The 22,022-nt window shown below is 39.9% G+C and overlaps 1 protein-coding gene across 8 annotated transcripts in view; it reads left to right on the top strand.

Moving 5' to 3' along the window:
• The window catches only part of LOC132822044 (teneurin-3), an 822,914-nt gene that overhangs the window by 703,902 nt on the left and 96,990 nt on the right, over positions 1-22,022 (top strand). For 5 of the 8 annotated variants that reach the window (XM_060835055.1, XM_060835076.1, XM_060835063.1 and 2 more), the window contains 2 exons: positions 13,268-13,294; positions 16,982-17,128. The exons of 1 other annotated variant lie outside the window; for it this stretch is intronic. In XM_060835055.1, the coding sequence (XP_060691038.1) occupies positions 13,268-13,294; positions 16,982-17,128 (174 nt within the window). The remainder of the gene's footprint in view (positions 1-13,267; positions 13,295-16,981; positions 17,129-22,022) is intronic. 2 more of the 8 variants (XM_060835070.1, XM_060835108.1) reach the window with 1 other exon arrangement.

Genomic DNA, 22,022 nt, shown 5'->3' on the forward strand with positions numbered 1-22,022 from the left:
AACGGCCAAGGGGACAGGAGCAATGTAGGGTTATTCAAGGTGAATGAAATAAAGAGGAACAAATAGTCTTTCCCACCTGTAAAAATGATATTATGAAAGGGATTTGCAATTATGTAAAAAGAAGCATTCAGTTAGATAAAAGCAAAGGATTTTAAATTCAGACATAACTTGTTTCAGCCACAGTTGGAGTATTGCAGTTCTGTGCACTTCATTATTTGGGATGTTAGAACTTTTCAAATGCATGACAGTCATATAATATTGAAAATATTTCACTGCAGAAAATAATTTGATAAATGCTTTGAAAATTATGGAAGATATTGAGAGACCAAGTGGTCAAATATTGGTTCCATCAGCTGGTGAATATTAGCTAAGTGCTGAATTGTTTACTTGGAAAATTGGAGAAAATCAGAGGCATGTTCTTTTTCTCAAGAGATTTTAGTACTATGCAGTGTCTTGCATGGACTGAACAATCATTAAGAAGAGAGTTGGATCATTCTTAAGCAAAGGAATACACAAAAAGGAAATGGAAAGAGCAATCAAAAGGAATTTGAGAGTGACAGCAGTCAAGTTAATACTGGGGTAGATGCATTGTGCCTGAAGGCCCCCTCCATGCTCTAAATCTTTCTAGTTGTTTGGGAGGCCATTTTTATAATTGTAGCTTGAAAGCCAGAGGAGATCTTGGAGCCAAGAGTAAAGGTGACAGCCAGCTGAGCTTTCATTGAAGCAAGCAGAACTGACTCTCAACACTCCACCATTGTAGATTCAGCTGTACTGTTCACAGAATTGACAACTTGCTACATTGGTGAGCATGATGTCTCTGTTCCCCTCTGGAATACTGTGCTCAAGTTGAAGTTGACTTTTCACAAGTTATTCAAAGCTGTTGAACTGAGCTGCCTTCCGTAAAAGTTTTGATTTGTCAAGTAATTACCATCATCCAGAAGTACAAACCAATGTCCCAATTATGAAGGTATTGATGATCATTTCCTACAGAACTTTCAAACAAAGGGTTGTTCTGATTGTTTTCCAAGTGCTCTTTATATTTTTTTTCAATTTAGATTTTCAATACCTAACCTCAATCTTTTCTCATGTAGGCCTAATGTACAATATTTGAGGAAAACATTTTACATAATAATATGGAAAAGTCATCCATCTATATTATTATTAGCCTTGCAGTACTTTGGCATATTACAAAATGTATTACATGCATTAAATTCTCCTTAATATTTCACTTTTTACATATTATCACTTTACATCGTTATTGCATATTTCCATTGTCTCATTATCAGTGATGCTCCCATCCATTGGAAGAGTTGAAAACAAATACAGCACTTTTCACCACTAAGTCACTTACCATCCTGACTTGAAAGTAAACCACTATTCCTTTGACCCCAGGGTCAAAATCCTCGAATTCCTTACCTAACTGCATTGTAGTGATACCTCAACCAATTGACTATCGTGGTTGAAGAAGGCACTCGCTAGCAGCTTCTCAATAGCCAGCTAGCAATGCTTACATCATAAGAATGTTTTTTTCTTAGGAGGTGGGAATTTTAACAAGGTCAGTATTTATTGACCACCCTTGCTGGGGCTGATCAGAACCTGTTAAGAACCAAGTAGGTACAGGCCAGACAGGGTTCCTTCTCTTGAGGATTTCAGCGAACCAGTTGTGTTTTGTACACAATAGATCCAGAATCACTCTTTAATGATGCAAGCACATATTTTTACGTTTTAAGTTTTAAAGAACTGAATTCAAATTGTCAAATTGTCGGACACAGTAAAGCATCATTCTTCTGCCAAACATACTGCTCAGGCTGGTATCTGTTAGAATATTCCCAAACATGCCATTGTGCTCATATTACACACTATAATAGAAACATAAAATTTTGGAGCAGGAGTAGGCCATTCAACCCTTTGGGTCTGCTGCACCATTTTTTTATGATCATGCCTGATAATCCAATTTAATAACCTGTTCCCACTTTTCCCCCATATCTTTGATCCCTTTAGACATGACCTATAACTGACTCATTAACCTGACCTGTGTCTGCTTAGCTTCCAAGATCAAATTAGGTCAGGTCTTTTCAGACGAGTATATTTCCCTATATAATATTTCTCATGGTATAGAATCTGCTACAGATTTCCGTGGTTTATATTATGGAGGATCTTTCAGTGTTTGTCACATTACAGTTTCCATTATGTACATAAGAAACAGGAGCAGGAGTAGGCCATCTGAACCTGCTCCACTATTCAGTAAGATCATGACTGATCTTTTCGGGGCCTCAGCTCCACTTACCCGCCCTCTCATTATAACCCTTAATTCCTTTATTGTTCAAAAAAGTATCTTAATTTTAAAAACTTTCAATGAGGAAGCTGAACTACTTCACTAGGCAGGGAATTCCATAGATTCACAACCCCATTATTATTCAGTGTCCACACTGGCTACACATTACAGTATTTTTCATTGCAAAATCTATTACATTTTGCAGTTTTGTAGCATCTATCATATACAGCACCAGTTCAGCAGTTAGTTTTGAGTGTCACTGTTAAATGAAGGAAAATAATCTCGTAAGCTTTATGCAGCAAGTCAAAAATGTCTTTGAGACAGTAATGAAAATAATCAGATGAGATGATGTTCATAAGTAAACTGAGGTGATGTGGATTGGTAATTTGACCAATTGAAGTCCATCCAGAATATGATGCCTTCCGCTTACCGTTAAAATAAGAAAAGTTAGGGTATAGACTACCTTCTTAAAGTATGTTGAGGGGGTTTGGTTTGGTTAATAACATGATCATAATACAAAAGATGACCACAAATGCAGAGGTGAACTTTAAAAGTAGCCTCATCAGGTTATTTTGTATTTTTTATTTTAAAATTCCTCAATATGCAAAACAGAAATATTATCATTTATTAGAAACGTATCTGCATTTGTTGTGAGCAAGACAACAATTAAGTGATGGAGAAATAGTGCTCAAGTAATTTAGTCAGATTCAGGGCTCAATGATTGAACTGAACACAGTTAATGTATACCCACTTGTACATTATTACCGTTTCATCATACCTATTAATATCTGACAGTGAATAATCTGGGCCTGATGATGAGTTCCGTCTATTTATTTCCTTAATGGAGCATTAATGATAGTAGTTACTATTCATTGCAAAGATTGCTGTAAAAGTGAGGTTAATTGTTAATGAAGAGTCTTTACTGGTCATTCAGGAGGATAATTAACTCGAGGATGGCTTTCAGATCTGTGCATATTTGAAGGGGAAACAAGCTTTGATAAATCACGAGGGGAAAAATCCAAAAAGGAATATCATTTATATTTTATTCATTGCAAGTCTTCACATCACAAAATAGATGTACGTGTGGTGGAAAGAGCACAGGAGGCAGAAACCCACACGGTTGCTTCTGATTGGAAATTAACAAGAACTGAAGGGTGGTGAGCTAACGGGCTAGGGTTTGGTTAGTTCAGTTGGCTGGATGGCTGGTTTACAGTACAGCATGCCACAGGGTTCAATTCTCTGTGGTTGCCATGGAGGGTTGTCCTTCTCAACCTCTTTCCTCATTTGAGGCATGGTGACCCTCATGTTAAACCGTCACCATTTGTGTCTTTCTGATGAGAGAGTAGGATTTTGTGAATTTACTTTTGTGGAGAACACAGACAGGAAAAATGGTAGTTTTCAGATGAGACAGTACCAAAGCAGTACATCTAGTATTGTTAATAAATGGTGTAGATAGATACACTAATTATTATTACTTTGAAGTAAGTTGGTAAAGTAGAGCAGAAATGGAAATTAAATACATATGTACTGGGGCAGTATCAGTTTTACCAAAAAGATTAAAAATATCAAGAATAGAATTAGACCTTTGAAATGAATCACTCTGATACCAAATGTTTCATTTTGTAGTGCCTTATGTATTTTAAACTTTGTATGTTGCCTGGTAGATCCATTAACATCAATGAAAAAATTTTAAGTCTAAAAAAAATACAGTGGATGCTGGAAATTTGTAATAATTTCGTAGAAATTGCTGGAGAAATTCAGCTGGCCTGGCAACATCTGTGGAGAGAGAAAGAGTTAACATTTGAAGTCTAATATGACTCTTCTACACAACCAGGTTTAGGCTGGAAAATAATGGGTTTTATGTTGTTGACGAGGCAGGCGGAGGAGCAAATGGAACAAATGGTGAAGTTATCCAGAAGAAAAGACAAATGATAGAATGAGAAGTGTGTTTGGGGCCTTGGACAACAAGGAGATAGGAAGTAAAAGGACAAGTGCTGCACCTTCTCTGATTGGGTGGGTGGGGAGGGGTGGGGATGTGTTAGGAGATGGGGAGAAGGGTGTCACGGAGAAAATGGTCCCTGAGGGATGCTCACAGGGTGGGAAGGGGAAGGTGGGTTTTGCTGCATCATCCTGCTGGAGGAGGTCATTGAAATGGCAGAGGATGATCCCTTGAATGCAAAGGCTGGCAGAAGATGAGGACAAGGGGAACCCTATTGTTGTTTTTGGAGGGAGAGCAAGGCATGAGAGCAGAAAATGGATCGGAAACAAAGCCAAGAGCCCTGTCAACCACAGGGGTGGTTGACGGGACGAGTTGGGTGGGTTGGGGAATACAAGGGATCGTGGGTTATACTAAAGGAAACCATGTCGATAGCACCCTTTTGGAAGCTGGAAACAGAGAAACTGGGGGAATCTTTACAGCAAGCAGAGAATAAGGATGTGTAGTCAAGTAAAGTGAGGGCATATGGATATTAGTAGGCAGCCAATAGCTGGAAATAGAAACAAGGAAGATCTTTAAGGATCTTTGTAATTCCTAACACCCCTCAGCCTATCCCTGACCCCCAACAAAATAGGCACCTCTGAATGCAACCGCAAAAGCTGCAATGTTTGCCTTTTGACCTCCTCCCTGTCCATGTGCCAACATACTTTCCAGGTGAAGGAGCAACTTATTGTAGGTACAATCTAGTTTGCCACATACAATGCAGGCTCCTCTGTATTTGCGAGATCAAATTCAGAGAGGGTGACTGCTGTGTGGAACATCTCTGCTCTGACTGCCAGCGCAAGCCTGGCCTCCAGTTGCTTGCTATTACAGCACATCATCTTGCTCTAAGGGTAACATTTCTGACCCAGTCGTGCTGCAGTGTTTTCATGCCCAACGCAATCAGAAGGAACAGCACCTTGTTTTCTACTTCAGCATTTTACAGCCTTCAGGACTCAGCGTTGAGTTCAACAACTTTAGCATGTGAACACTACCCTCCATTTTGATTACACCCTCTCTTCCCCACCCCTGAAAAGTGTTGTTGCCTTAGTTCTTTCTCAACAGAACTGATTTATTTTCTGCTATTAACACGTGGTCTTCATCGATATCTTTCTTCTACTACCATTAGCACCTGTTGCCTTTTACTCGGGGCACACTCACTTTCTGTCGTACTTGCTCCTCCTCCCCCTCATCAGTCAACAATATTTAAATTGTCATTTTCTAGCCCCCTTCAGTTCTGAAGAGGAGCCACACTAGACTTGAAATGTTCACTCTGTTTCGTTCTCCACAGATGGTGTCAGGACATCTGCCTGCTTTTATGAAAGAAAACTGATGGCTTATGCAGTAGGCAGCCATTGCTTCATGTTTTACATGAGTAATGAATGTAAATATAAATGTAAACCATATACTTCATTGTCTTTTTAATCCATATAGCAAAGGCCTGGAGAATAGCTGATGAGAAGTCATTCTTTAAAAACAGAAAGTGAAGCAAACCCAGGAATCTTTGTCTACTTTCTTTCACATCCATGATCAGTGAATTCCTGGAATCTTCTAAGGCACAATTAGGAAGCCAAAAGATAATTGTCCTTGAATGATTTCAGAAAGGATGTTAGGGCTTGACAAATTTGATAGTGATGCCAGATATGATGAATTGAAGAATTGGTCAAAACCTTCGAACTGCTTCCCGAACAGCATTGTTGGTGTCTCCACAGCAAATGGACTGCAACAGTTCAAGAAGGCGGCTCATCCCTACCTTCTCAGGGACAACTAGGGATGGCCAATAAATGCTGACGCAGCCAGAGAGGCCCACATCTCATCAGTAAATGAAAAAAAATATAGTGATGTGTTGTGTGTGGACTTTCAAAGAGGTTTTGGCAAGTTGCAGAAAGAGCATTAATGTTGAATATTAAGGAACATAGACTTAGGTGCAAGATAGAAAATTGGACTTGCATCTGGTGTGAAGAAAGGTAAACGTAATGAAGAGTTAAGTGTGGTTTCATGGAATAGTTGTGAGTGCTGCACGGTTTTTTTTGTCTGAGGCTGCTTCTTTTCCCTGTGCTCAGGACAGCTTTGGATATATTGCTAAAGAGACTGGTGCCTGTATTTTCAGGCAATACTAAAACCTGGAGGTATTGAAATAATTCTGAAGGAAAAGTGAAACAGCAAGGTATTAATAAGGTGGCTAAAAAAATTACCAAAAGTGTCCAGTGAATTTTCATCTCTCAATGTGCAGTCATACTTTTGGTTAAGCAAGTGTAATACTTTTGCGTTGAATAGATGAAAGTTGTAATGTGGAATAACGAGGGATTTGAGCTTCCAGATTCACAAGATAAGACAAATGAATAACGTCTTAAGTTACTGAAATATGTTTTTTTTATAAAAGGGACAGAACGTGAAAATTAAATTGCAAGGGGGAATGTCTATAAAATCTTCCTGAAGCAACCCATTGAAGTAGCATGTGCAATTTGTATTGTCAAACTCTCGGATGAATGTTGAAATAATGAGAAAGGTGCAGCAGAGCTTGAGGAGAATCCTATTCGTAATAAGGTAATACCAAGAAAGACTTGAAAAATGAGGACTCTTATTATTTCGGCAATAACAGAATGACTTAAAGAAGAAGAATTTTAAATTCTGAAGGAATGGAACATAATGGAGAGATGTACGCTTGTCGTGGATTTTCTTTGAGTTACTGATAGAAACCATGTCAATGTGGCAACCAGTGCAGCATCCTTAATAAAGACTGACATCTATTTAACAATGTAGAATGTTACCTGATATGTCCTGTCTGCAGAAAGGAGATCTCATCTAACCTAGCTGGTGAGCACTGCGATGACTACTCTCAATGAGCAGTGTCATTGACAGTGCCATCAAGCTCTGTCGTCTCAGCAACACTCTCTGTACAACACTTAGTTTGAGTTCTTGCAGGGTCACACAGCTCCTGACCTTATTTTAGCCTTAATTCACACATTGATGAAGGAGGTGAACTCCAGAGGTGATGTGAGTGTGACTGGCTGAGACATCTGGGTGGGTTGCACTTCAGAGGGTCAGTGTGGACTTGTTGGGCCGAAGGGCCTGTTTCCATGCTATAAGTAATCTAATCTAATCTAATCTAAGGCTGCATTTGACTAAGTGTGGTCCTATGCAGCTCTGGGCAAAATTGAAGTGACTGAACATTGATTGGACTCTTCCCTTTCACAAAGAAAGATGATCATGATTGTTGGAGACCAATCATCTTTCTGTCCCCAAATCCTCAAATCCATTAATGCAGTAATTTTAAGTGTCAGGTGCCAAGCTCAATCAGCTTCAGCTGCTGCAATGATGGTTTTCATTCCAATGTAAGATCAGAAGTGGGATGTGTTGCTCAGTACTACGTGTGACTCCTCAGATACTGACTCTTTCTGTGTGCAGGAAAAGCCAGATCTAGACATTATCCAGCTTTGGGCGACAAGTGGCATGTGACATTCACATCATTTAAATACCAGGCAATGACTATCAACTAGAGAAAATCTAACCATCACTCTTGATATTCAAGGATATTGGCATTTTTGAAATTCCCACCAACAATATTTTAGGAGTAATCCTTCGGCAGCCATATAAATACTATGGCTCCAAACTGAGAGTTCGGCGGCATATAACTCACTTACTCATTTTTAAAACCAACCAACCATTTACAAGGCTTAAGTCAAGAATGTGATAATGTACTCTCCAGTACCTGGAGGAGTGCAATTTCAAAACCATCCAGGCCAAATCAGCTTGTTTAAGTGGCACACTGTCCAGCACTTTAAGTATTCACTGCCTCCATTGCAGGGACACTGTGTACCACCTGCAAAATGTGCGATGGCAGCTTGCCAAGGCTTCTTCAGATACGCTCTCCAAACTTGCAATCTCTATAACTTGGACGAAAAGGGCAGCAAATCCACAGGAACACCACCACCACCAAGTCCTCCTCTGAGCCACTCTTCACCCTGATTTGGAACAATGTTACTGTTCCTTCACTGTTACTTAGAATCCCTACAATGTGGAAACACACCATTTGACCCAACAAGTCCACACTGACCCTCTGAAAAGTAATCCACCCAGACCCATTCGCCTACTACTCTACATTTACCCCTAACTAATGCACCTAACCAACACATCCCTGAGAACTATGGGCAAATTAGCATGACCAATCCACCTAACCTGCACATCTTTGGAGTGTTGGGTCAAAATCCTGGAACTCCCTTCCTGACAATACACATTCACAAACTGGACTGCAGTAGTTCAAGAAGGCAGCTCACCACTCGCTGCTCCAGGACAGTTTACAGTAAGCTGTATGTACTTGTATTGTGTCAGTGATGGCTGTATCCTAAGAGCGAATTAAGGAAAGGCCACTGGTTGAAACAAATGATAACAAAGAGATAAAGACATGAGCAGATGACAGCAATTTCTTGTGTGACAAATAAATAACAACAGACTAGTTAAGTCAAACAGTTTACCCTGTTGTGTGCCCTGCATGGTGAAATTTTAAATTTAGATCTGCTGTATCCTTATCTGTATGTATATCCAAAACTGCAGTGCTGCAAAAAACTCCTTGAAATGATAATGGAATTCTCCAGGGAAAGCACTCACAATGTGTAATTCAGTCCAGTGGGTTACTCAATGCATTTATTAAGACTAACTCCTGAGTGTGAATTGCTGAAATCAGTTGAATAATAAGGGAATTAAAAATCTGTTCATGAGGTTGAGTTAAAATTTGATTCAGCTGATTTACCCCAGTAAATCTTAATTTCCATAATAAGAACTGAATTCAAGACATAATGTTGTTTTATATCTTATTCTTACAGCAGTGGTTACAGTGCTGGAAGATTGACAGGGGAGTGATCGATGCTGCGTTCCCTCAACTTTTGAGCTGAACTAAAATAAAATATCATTATAATGATCTATTACCCTCACAAAGGAAGCCATCTGCAGAAGGGAAATGTATTGTTAAGACTTTGTTTTACCTCAGCACTTGAGTTGGTACTTTAGGCTTGGACTCAGTGTCCAACACAGTTACTTCAGCTGAAAGTTATACCTGCTGATCAGAATAGATGGAGAAGCTATTGGAGATCGAGGTTAAGAAGCAATTAACTGAAAAGGTTGCCATGTTTACCTGGAGCTTTTATCTGCTGACGGCTTCAATCCTATTTTTCAGTGGAATGTTACCAGAAGATTAAGGGGAATGTCATCAAAGATTGGGATAATAAGGAATAAAGGTGTTATCTCGGATATTAAAACGAAACAATGATTTTGGTTGTAAGGGATGTAGGCTTACTACGAAGGGTAAGGAAGACACTTGCTATCTGTTTGTAGTATTAACCTGTCTCCGATTTTGTTCACATGGTCTCTCCCTGCTCCAGCAGCTGCTTCCTCAGACATGGGGCCAGAAAGTCTGAATCCGATAGACACTAATTCTGGCAAAGGGACAAACAGTGCCATGCAAACATAAACTTCAAACATGGTGCTGAGTAGAAGGGTTCAGCAGTAAATGGATGGAGGTAGTGCTGCAGTCAGGTAACATTACAAAGGTAGAAATAGGCAGGAAAAATAGCTGGAGAAACTCAACAGGTCTGGCACCATCTGTGGAGAGAAAACAATGCTAAGGTTCCGAATCCAGTGACCCTTCTTCAGAAATGACTTGGAACGTTAGCTCTTGTTTTCTGTCCACAGATTCTGCCTGACCTGATGAGTTGCTCCAGCAATTTCTGTTTTTGTCTCAGATTTCCAGCATCTGCAATTTGATGTTGTAGAAACAGGCAGGTGTCACAGTGGATGGCGATGTGAAGATAAAAGCTCAGCTTGACAGTGAGTAGGATGCCAAGCTATCAATACACTGAGGTAGTGGTCAATGAGGGAAATAGAGCTGTTGGCAAGAAGTTAGTCCACTTGAAGCAGGGGCGACAGACAATTAAAACGAAAAGCCATTTTAGATCTTTTACAGAGTTTGAGCAGAATATAATCATGCTTTTTTTTAACGTAAACACCATCAGTATCCCACGTTATAAGCTACAGACCAATCGTCATGTTACCTACACTATCTCAAAATGAAAATTTTCTTGCTATTGCTTAAAAGAGAGGTTTTGTGAGGACACAAATACCTTTAGAAACAACTATGGATACACAATTTGTAACAGACATTAAAGGGAATAAAGTTAGAGGGTAGATGACAACAAAAGATGGACCAAAGCTATAGATTTTCAAGACTGTATTAAGGACAGAAGAGAGGCGGTGAAGCACAGAGGTAGAGAGGTGAGACTTCAGAAAATTTGGAAATAAGGATGAGAATGTTAAAACTGAGGCATTTTTAGCCAGAGCCATTGTAGATCAGTGAGCACAAAGATGATGGTTGAACAGGACTTGACCTAAGTTGGGACGTTGGTGGGGGTGGGGCTTGTTTTGAATGATTTCAGGTTTCTGGTGAGTAAAAGATGGGAGACCATCCAGGACTTGATGGACATAGTCTGATGGTAACAAAGGCAAGAATGAGAGTTTCAGCCTCAGGGTGTTTGAGATGGGAGTGGAATTGGGCATTGGTCTGAAGTGGAAATGAGCAATGTTAATGATGTTGCGGATTTGGCTGGTCAGAATCTCACCTCATGGTCAGATACAGTACCATGGTAGCAACCATCTAAGACAGTTGCTCAGGAGAGGGATGAAGTTAGTGACTCAGTAAAGAGTTGCAGCAGGGCCTGAAATCAATGGAGGAACTTTCTTTGTAGGGAAAGAGCAGAGGACTGAGTCAAGTGGACAGTTCTATTAGGCTTTCTGTTACATAGTAATGCATAGTATGACATAGAATTGACAACACTGAAAGAATCCATTTCAAATTGTATCCATATTCCACACAAGCTCTTTCTTAGCCTTTTCATCTTACACTGTGAAGATATCGTTCCATTCCATTTCCCCCTATTTGTTTGTCAAGCTTCTCCTTCAATTTATCAAAGCTGGGATCTTCAATTACACATCATTTTTACAAGTTCCACAGTCTAACCGTTCTCTGGGAAACGAGATTCTGAATTCATTCATATTTATGGTCCCTAGTTCGGGATTCTCTCTGAAGTGGAGCAGATCCAGTTGAATTTGGCACCTTGTGTTTTCATCATTTCTGGGCATGCAATTGAAGAAAGTAGTCTGGATAAAATCTGTTTTCGAGTTCGTGGATCTTTGGACATTATTTTGCAGATGGGTGGGGTGGGGGAAGTCTCAGCTGGAGGGCTTGCAAAAACCTCTTTCCCAGGAGGCCCCCCCACAACTTGTACCACTTCGGCACTTGACAGGCAGCAACATGTCTTCCCTAGAATTCAAGAATCCCTTGAGGCAGAACTCCAACCCACCAAGAGCTACCATTCAGTCAGAGAAGAGCACTCTTTCTGTCAGGGCCAGGGGAAGTGATGAGCAAGACAGGGATTTGGCTTGCATAAGCATTATCCAGGATCGACTCCCTCCCAATTAAATCTGAGGGAGGCAATGGCCTAGTGGTATTATTGTTGGACTATTAATTCAGACACCCAGGAAAGTTCTGGGGACCTTGTTCAAATCCTGCCATGGTAGAGTTTGAATTGAATGTGTTTTTTTAAATTCTGGAATTAAATTTCTAACAGTAGCAATGAAACCATTGCTGATTGTCAGCAAAACCTATCTGGTTCTCTAATGCCCTTTCGGGAAGGAGTCTCTCATCTTTACCTGGTTTTGGTCTACATGTGACTTCAGACCCACAGCAAGATAGTTGACTTTTAACTGTCCTCTGGACAATTAAAGATGGACAATAAATGCTGTTCTTGCCAGTGACACCAATATCTTGTGAATGAACGAAAAACACCCTTCCCCCCCACCCCCTCACCACCATCATTGGGAAGAGAAGAAGATTCGATATTTTATGTAACAATGTCATATGTAAGTTTAACACATACTTTTATATCCAAACGTGTAAGACTCATTATTGGTGATGTGTGGAACAAAGAACTAGGGATGATTCCTTCTCTGGTTGCTAAGTAATAACATACAGTGTGCTGAATTCATCAGGATGTGTGGCAGCATCGAACAAAATAAAGCTTCTATTTATCTGGCATTCAATAGCAGATCCCAAAGCGCTACATTAAATTCTTATTGAGGGATAATTAGTGTTGTTACTTAAACATATTATATGAAGAATTGTATTTAGAATGTAATTACAATGATAATACCAGGGCAGTTCCTCTGCTTCTACTTTTTAAAATGTGTTTGTGTGTTTAGCTACTGTTGCTGATAGGAGGCCATCCTTCTGCTATTTTTATGATCCAACCAACACTTGACAATCAGGAAAATCTTCTACAGACTCTTCTCAACTCCCATGTTCTTTCCAAAGCAATTTTTTGATGTACTTGCTAAGCTGTTTACAGCCGTCATGTCATTTACTCCCTTCTGATTTAAACTCGGTGCTTGAATTAAACTTGTAAAACTCCCCCTGTCACTTGGTTGTTTTTGAACAGAGCAGCTATATTATTGTCAAACCCCAGAAGAGGACACCAGGATCAGTTTGAAAGATTGAGATGTAGAACCAGTCTGTTCCCCATTCTCTGATCTTGACTGAAGCACCCTTTGGCTTCAGCAACTCTCAGCTACGATTCTCACTCCTGATGGCTATCCTAACACCAGGACAGAAGTAGACCGTTCTCTGAAACGATTCCACCATTCACTCGATTAAAGTTCCAAGGTGACCATGCCTGCACCCAAACTTGGGACCCCAAAATTCCAGCTCTCAATCCCACTTAGGGTCCTGAGCTCCACTTTGGAAAGCCCTGCAGTGATCTGCACCTTAACCCCACCAACCCACACTTCCCTCTGTGTGAAAATCATCACCCCTGAGCTCTAATTGTAAGGTTAGACTTGAGCCCTGAGAATCTTATACATTGTATACAATAGATGTCAAGGATATACCTCAGGAGCTGTTACAGTTTAAGTTATATAGAGCAGTTCCGTGTGATGTTATTCTTAAATGTCTGTATCTTTTATTTCCAAAGCACACTTTCTGGATAAGATAGTTAAAGGTACTGCATGTTTTTTTTTCCCTCTGATTTTCGTATGCTGTCTCTGTGTATATAGTAAATAAGTAACTGAATTCTTTACATATTTGCATCATGGTTTCATTATTCAGGCTTTTGACAGCTAATGCATTAATGAGGCATTTATACCTGAGTTATGTCTGCAATATTTTTACAGCAATTAGTACCTGAAAATCTTGAAAGTCAATTAGCTGGAAATAGATTTGCTTCAGATTCATTTGCTCTCTTATTGTTGCTGGTGGTACAGATGCTAACTCACCTACTGTGGCACTGCAAAATTGCTCAAAAGTAATTGAGAACAGTTCATCCCTGTTACACATTAATAGTTGATGCAGTAAGAAAAAAAAGAGGCACAGAAGGCAAAATTTTGAAGGAGTAGATTTCATTATGGAAAAAGAAGTCATTTGTAACAACGTCAAGCACTGTTTGTAGCTTTGTGTGAAACTGTTAAGTGGCTTGGGGTAAATTTGATACAAGTTTAATGATCATGCTGCCTCATCATTCATGGGTGATATTTATGTGTTTTAACAGAGTTTCTGAAACATGTTATTTAGTTTGTAGAAATGTTCCTACGGCTGCATTTCCAGACATGTCTTATTTAAGCTGTTAGCCTCGACAGTAAAACCTGTCTTCATTATTAAGACTAGCAATAGGAGTTTTGTTCGACTCACTCACATCTTTGTAATTGCAAGCATCCTTTTTCTTCTGTTTGTATAAATACGGATTCTGAATATGCCATTATTTTTAATTATGTTTCCACAATTTTCCTCCTTGTCCATAATAGCAGACAAGATAGGATATAAAGGTAAAGACAAAAGCCCTAGGGAGATTGTTACGAACAGTCCCTCTCCGCTATCTGTCTTCAAGCACGTCATTTAGCGTGATTTTTAAAAAATTTTAAGTTCTATATTTTTCTTCTGTTCAGGCTTTTAGTCTATGTTCATTGTGGTTCTTCTGGTTATTACGTTCTGTCCGTCTTGAGTTGTTCAACATGCCAAGCTGCTGTTTCTGTTGAAAACCTTGCCCGTCCCGTTCAGTCCATCCGCAGTCTTAATTAGGTGCTCAGCAATCTCACTGTTTCCTGGGCTTTGCTTACACCCTTGAAAGGAATGTGAATTTTTAAAGCTGAAAGTTTTTTTTTTCTTTTTAATCAATAAAGTATAGCTGCAAATACTTTACCTATGCTTTGTTCATCTGTTTCAGTTGCCGTAATTTCACATGAATAATAACAAACTTGAGAGCCCCACAATAGTGAGGGATACTGTCTGCAGTTTGAGAGGATAAAGGCAGGAGACAGAAACAGATACGGTCACTGTCTCCAAACGGCTGATGCCGAATTGATGTGCTGAAGTGGGGGAGTGGGGGGGGCTAGGTAATGTGTGACGAGCAAATTGTCCTACCCTCTTGTGTTGAGAAGTTGTCTCCAAGAGAATAAACACAGATGAAAATGGAGAGAAAAGAAGCATTTTAGAAAATGCATGTGAGATCTACTCATTTTTCAGAAACAAATCTTAAAGTTTTAAGTTGAGATTGGCTGGAACCTGATGCATATAAAGCCCTACCTGATGTGGATCTGGAACATATGGAGCCAGATTGAATTCCAAATCAGTTCTTTGTGCCCTGATTTGAGCACAAGCACCAATTATAGACTGCAGTTGACCTCAGCTTCTTTTCTGTCAGCTAGGAAGAGGAACACCAGTTTTCATCTCTGATTGGTGGAGGAACAGAGTAAGCGATTAAATCGTTGAGCCAGTCTTGCCATTCGTACAGAGAGTGACTGCTCAATATTTTAACTCCATCCACCCACTTTGAATATCTCCACCTAACAAAAATCTATCTTGTCACTGTTTTGAAATTTTCAAGTGACCTAGCCTTTATTGGAGAGAGTTCCAGATTTCTGTAATCCTTTGAAGGCATGCTTCCATACATCGTTTCTCTATATTCTGCTTCCAGACTTAACATCATGTCCACTTTTTTATGGACTCCCTCCACCAGTGGCAATTGTTTCGGTTTATCTAGCCCATCAAATTTATTATTATCTGCAGTGCCTCAATTAGATCATCACATAATCATTAAAAAGCAAGGAATGCTCGATCTGCCTAGTGACTCTTGCTGGATCAGGCATATCTGTGAGGATTTGGATTGGACTAAGGCTCCATTGAGATGCCCCTCAGAGTGAACTATCTAGCCTCACCCATGAAGAATGTCGAGAATGAGGAGCTTGGAGGATGGGGCAGGCGGCATCTGTGGAGCCTTAGGCCAGCTTGAGGGAAGGGCATTTTGAAAATAAGCAGTGAAATTTGGTGGAGTGAAATAAAATAATGTTCAGCATTTTATATCACTGCTGTAGGAACGTGCAATGGCACAGTTGCTCCTCCATGATCAGAATGGAATGTGAGGAATGCCGGTACATTCCAGCAAAAGTGGACACTGCTAAAATTCCAATATTTTGAAGTTGCATGTTCCCCTTCTGTGCCTATTTCCAATGAGTAAAGAATCTTTCAGGTTCGGTCTGATTGACGTACTCCACACACAAACCTGAGAGCAGCAAACAGATTAGTCCATCAGCTTCCCTGACACTTGCCTAGCTTCAGGGAGGTATCTAAACACGCTGTCAAAGTCACTGACCAATTATTTGTTGTTTTTGGTTATTTTCTCTTTGTATTGAATAACCAAACTCCCTGCTGCCCCACCCTCGGTCATCTCCCCAGTTGATGCTCCCTGACACTGAGGACCTCTTCCCAGTACCTCTGTAAAACAGAATTGGTTGAAAAGGCTCAACAGGTCTTGGCAATATTTGTGAAGAGAAATCAGAGGTAACATTTTGAGCTCTGTGACCCTTCCTCAAAACTGAATAGAGAATTGGGAATTGCATGAAACAGCATTCACATTTCCCACTTCTTTTATCTTCCCAGATGTCCACAGATATAGTTTTGACTCAAAAGAATCTTTCTGTTGGAGCCAGTGTTCATTTCTTTGATTTCTGTTCTAATATTTGTGATTGGTTTAGATTAGGTTCCCTACAGTGCGGAAACAGGCCCTTCGGCCCAACAAGTCCACACCGACTCTCTAAAGAGTAACCCACTCCCCTACCATATATTTACCTGACTAATGCATCTAACATGATGGGCCGCTTAGCAACACCAATTCACCTGACCTGCTTTGGATTGTGGGAAGAAACCAGAGCACCCAGAGGCAATCCACACAGACAATCACCCAAGGCGGGAATTGAACCTTAGCCACTGGTACTGTGAGGTATCAGTGCTAACCACTGAGCCACCATGCCACCCTATAAAGGCTGTGAAAGGTGAAATATTGCCTTTTCAAAATTTGGCAGTTAAAGTCAGAGCAATCAAGTTTTAAGATGCAAAAGTGCTTTAATGTTCAGTAGACAGTCAGAGACTCCATGTTCGGAACAGTAAGAGAACCGATAGTCTTCCCAGTCTTCATCTGCAGCCAGAATTCACTGTATTTCAGAGATCCAACAGTCAGTCCCGCAGTTAACTGCCGACATTGGGAATGCCTCAGAAGGGTACAGTTTATCCATGTGAAATTACGGTCTCTGTGCTTCAATAAAAGGCTTGTAGCTAGTGATCTTCCTTTAGTGTTTATTTGTATGACAAAGCATTAGAGCTGTGTGTTTAGTATTTATCCTCTGTATTCTTTTCTCAGAGGGTTGTCCTGGCCTTTGCAATAGTAATGGAAGGTGTACCCTTGACCAAAATGGCTGGCACTGTGTTTGCCAGATGGGGTGGAGAGGTGCCGGGTGTGATGTTGCCATGGAGACTGCATGCTCTGATAGCAAGGACAACGAAGGAGGTATGAACACAGATATTCAACTGTTGCAGCTGTTCGTGCCTGAAATACAAGTTGACACCAATGAAATGAAACATTTATGCAGCTTTTCTGCAAACCGCTGATTCTTTGGAGTAATGTTTGATATCCTTTGGAGCCTTCATGCATGTTAAACAGATGCAATTAAAATAAATCATTGAGTTGAGCCATGTACAGTTCAAACACAATTTCACAGCTAAGGTGAATAAAGGATGTTGGAAAAACACAGTGAAACCATTTCAACACGATGCTGTATTAATGTGTTAGGAGGTGAGAATCAAATTCCTATGAGTAGCATATTATTGGTGCATTATTTCATGTGATAACATAAAAAAACACTTCCTCAATTCCACAAAATTTCTTCAGTTTTCATAGACACTGGTCACCAACTTATACTTGAACCAAATGACCATTATTATTCTCTTAATTAACATTGACAGACAGCTTAAGCCTCAACCTTATCTACGTAATTTTTTCTAGCACTTCAGCTCAATGGCAAAGATATTGTTGTAAAGTGAAGCTGTTCCACTAACCCAGTTAAAAATCAGTTAAATTAGCTTGACACAGGTATCAAAGTTGGAACCCTGTTCTCTCTTCTCTATTTCTCTCTCACACACACACACACAGCTCAGACACTAGGACGTCTTTTGAGCATTTAAGGCATTCTAAAATATGCATTTTAATGAACAGGCAGTCTGGTACTTGTACTTGTATTGCACAAATTAAATCAGAGGCATTGAAATACACCCAACTTTTCATGTAAAGCAAACCTTTAGGAATGTTAACTTTTCGATGCGGTCGCATGTTAAATTGTCTCATTTGAGATATTCTGAAGAAGGGCTCCATTTCTTTAAAAATGGTCAACCACTTAAGAGTTCTAACAAACTCAAATCTCTAGAAAATAATAATGACATTAAGGGTAAGTAGAAATTGGGAGGTTCATCATTGTATCATTTTTATTTGTACATGAGCCACAGCTTGCTGGTTTTGTTGTAGTCGTGTTTCCCAGTATGCAGAATATCAGGTGGTAAACCTTGTTTGAAATAAAGCAATTTATTGCAACAATTATTTGGAAGCTAGTGCAATTCAAATACAATCTGCACTCATGACATTAGTTGAAGCTGGCTGTGTTGCAACAGCCACCTCCAACTCATAATGTACGTTCTGAAGTAGCTAATTTGAGTTTCTACTAACTAGCCTTTTTTTTAATCATTTGAATTAATTTATTCTGAACTATTTTAAGTATTCTTGAAAGCTTGATCTGTATTTCAAAGGAGAAAGAATGAAAGAAAGGTTTTGCTTTTATTTAGCACCTTTAGATGTTTTTAAATGCTTCACAGCCGATGAAGTACTTTCATAGTGCAGTCACAATTGTAATGCGGCAAATATTTAGCATAAAGCTTCCACCTATTTTCTTTGTGTCAAACCCAGACCAATGAGGAGAAAGAACTGTTCAAGCTTTCCTCAGAGGCTCACTGATCAGGTCCAGTGATTACACCGGATATCCACTGGGTAAATGGTGGCTGATTGAGAGAACCCTTGAAGAAATTGTAGGTTTTGTCTGCCAGCTGAAAGTTTCTGTTTCTATCTTTAACTAGCATCAGTCCAAATGCTAGTTGTTACTTGTCCGAAATACCTAAATACTCCTAATTTGATGCAGATCCTTGGTTGTATCAAGCCCTAGCTCAAGATCTATGCGGATGAGGAGAGCCATGCAGTTTACAAACTAATCCTGGCTTTTTCGTGTCAAGGACCAGAGTGTAAGGATGCAGAGGTTATGATGTAGCTGTACAAAACTTTGGTCAGACTCCACTTGGAGTATTGTGAGCCAATCTGGGCACCACACCTTAGGAAAGATATCAATCTTCGAGGGAGTACAACATAGGTTTACAAAAATGATACCTGGACTTCAGGGATGACACGGTGGCTCAGTGATTAGCACTGTTGCCTCATAGCGCCAGGGACCCAGGTTTGATTCCACTGTCAGATGACTGCGTGGAGTTTACACAGTCTCCTTGTGTCTGCATGGGTTTTCTCCAGTTGCTCCAGTTACCTCTCACAGTCCAAAGCTGTGCAGGTTAGGTGGATTTGCCATGCTAAATCTCCTCTAGTGTCCAGGGGATATACAAACGAATGAAATGCAGGGTTACAAAGATAGGATAGGGGCGCAGATCTAAGTGGGATGCTTTTCAGAAGTTGGTGTGGACTCAAATAGCCTGCTCCCACACTGTAGGGATTCTATGATTATGAGGAGCAATTATACAAATTAGGCCTGTTCTTTCCAGAATTTAAAAGGTGATCTGATCAAAGTCTTTTAAGATATTAACAGGAGAAGATAGGGTAGGTAAACTTTTCCACTGGTTGGGGTAGATTCATAGGCTGAGAATTAAGGCCAGCCCATACAGGAAGATGTTAAGAAACTCTTCCACACACAAAGTGTGGTAGATTACCAGAACCTTCTTCCACAAACAGCAGTGGATGTGGATCAGTTGTTAATTTGAAATCTGAGATAGATATTTTTCATTAAGGAAAGGTATTAAGGGATATGGGCCAAAGCTAGATATATGGAGGAAGGCCACAAATCATCCATGATCTCATTGAATGGTGGAATTGGCTCTTGAGACTGATTGGCCCAACCCTTTTCCTATATTCCTATAATCCACCATTAAGGAATGAAAGGAGCAACTGATACTAAACAGCAACTTTAATTTCGGTAACCATCCTAATGTTAATAAAATGGGTGTCTGGCTAAAGAAAGAGGGATGAGAAAAGGTGACCCATACCATGATCACCGAAGGAAGTCTGAAAAGGGAAAAGGGCACTGGAGAGGTGGAGGGATTTATGAAACAAATTCCAGAGAGTGGAACTTAGATAGTTGAAGGCACAGTCAGGAATGGTGAAACAAAGCAAAATACAGGCAGGAACACTGCAGTATTGGCAATAATCAAAGGAGAGAGGGCAATCTCTGACCTGCCATGGGAAGAACACATGGAGTCGTCAATCTGCAGTGAAAGAGGTTTCTATACAGGGGAAAGCACTCCAATTCCTCCAGTTCACAAGCAGGGCGGTAGAGGCACTGAACTTCTTCCCATAGTTACACTCTCATCTCTTCACTGATGTCTTTCACAAGGACTGAGAATCCTACATGACTCATTGAAAACTTTGTGAAACAGGCCAAGTGTCAGTCTTTCAGCTGTATAATTATACCTGACTGCAGAAACTGCCTCTTTGGAGTGAGTTGTTTGGCCAGCCCTTGCCTCAACCTCCATTACATCAGATTTGCCCATATTGAAGTTGGGCCTAATATCTTTAAATTTTGCACCCATCCCGAAAGTATGCATTTTAGGGGGATTAAAATTGACCCACCACCTCATATTGCTCCCAAGAAATATTTCAATTCTTTGATGGCTCTTGTGTGAAGGACACTGCACAGACCATTCACCAGTGTGTATGTGTCCTCCTGTCCTGATACCTTTGCTTTCTTTGAAGCACCATTCCGTGTTTACCTTTCATTTGTTCTTTGGTCTTTTCCCCATCACATCTTTTCTAATTTCTCCAACTTTTCTCACAATTCAATCCATTGTAATTGAGAACCTAAACTTGAGCTGTCCTGTCTGTGAGCATTGTTGAATGCTTCCCTTAAGTCATGGCAACTGAGATTGGACTGCCTGGTACATGTCACCAAGCTGGGGCTTAAGCATGGAGACTCTTTGCGAGCTCTCTGCAGCAGATCTTATTTTTATACATCTTTCAGTTGTTTTACTCTTTTAAAACTAAGTTTCATAACACTGTATTCCTCATTGTATTCTATAACCCTTATGCTCTTTGTATGGTGTGTTCTGCTTGTACTGCACACAAAACAAAGCTTTTCATTGTACCTAGGTACATGTGACAATAATAAATCAAATCAAATCTGAAGCCATATAACACCACTGCAAAATGACAACTTTCCCCATCAAATTCTGTACTCCTTTGGCTGTACAGTTCCATGAGCGAGATTCTTCCTTGATTGTGGCTCGACAATGATTGAATCTGTTTAAAGGTTAAATCAACAAATGAGCCAGGATCTTAATCAACTTACAGACAGAATTATGTCAGCCAATTCAGGAGGTACGTGCATTACTCCCCCTGCCTGAAATACTTTACCCTTGGCCAGATAGAATTTCCTCTGCCATTGTGTCCATATTTATCCAGTTCATTTTGTAGATCCATTGTTGCCTGTTGTTCAGAATCTGCAAACATTGTATAGTTTCCAAATCTGGCCACTTTTCACTGAGTTACTGAACATAAGCCATTGATGTAAATTAACAACTTTAGTGGTGTCAAAATAATCCCTGAGGCACTCCATTCATTACATCCCCTCACCCTAATATTATTTCTCGAACAAGTAGTGTTGCTTCCTACCTTTCAGCCAATTTATTTTCCATTCCCTGATGCAATGTCTTAACTGAAGGTTAGAATAGCTTTGGATGCTACGTGATAAAGGAATATTAGTCGTGTCATGAAGAGTGGAACAAACTGTATTATTCATGATGTTCTTAACATTTCCTTTACACTGTGCCTCCAAGATTATTCCAGCTTCCTCTTCCAGCATTATCGATAGAACAGATACATTGACTCTAATAAATTGACTCCGAGATAGTATTACTGTATATTTAGGTTTGCAGTGCGAGTCTCCTTCTCTTTGCAATCAATAAAACTTCAAATCTGTGTGGCAAACTGGGAATAGAGCACACATGAAACAGACTCAATGAATGAAGCCTTTAAAAATGAATAAGGAAAAGCAAACTTCAAACACAAATCCACATCAGTCAGAACTTAGTATCATGCTGAGAGTTCTTCATTAAACACAATGTGCTGGTGAAGTGATTAAATGGGT

The sequence above is a fragment of the Hemiscyllium ocellatum genome, chromosome 2, assembly GCF_020745735.1.
Source record: "Hemiscyllium ocellatum isolate sHemOce1 chromosome 2, sHemOce1.pat.X.cur, whole genome shotgun sequence".
In the NCBI taxonomy this organism is placed as follows: Eukaryota; Metazoa; Chordata; class Chondrichthyes; order Orectolobiformes; family Hemiscylliidae; genus Hemiscyllium; species Hemiscyllium ocellatum.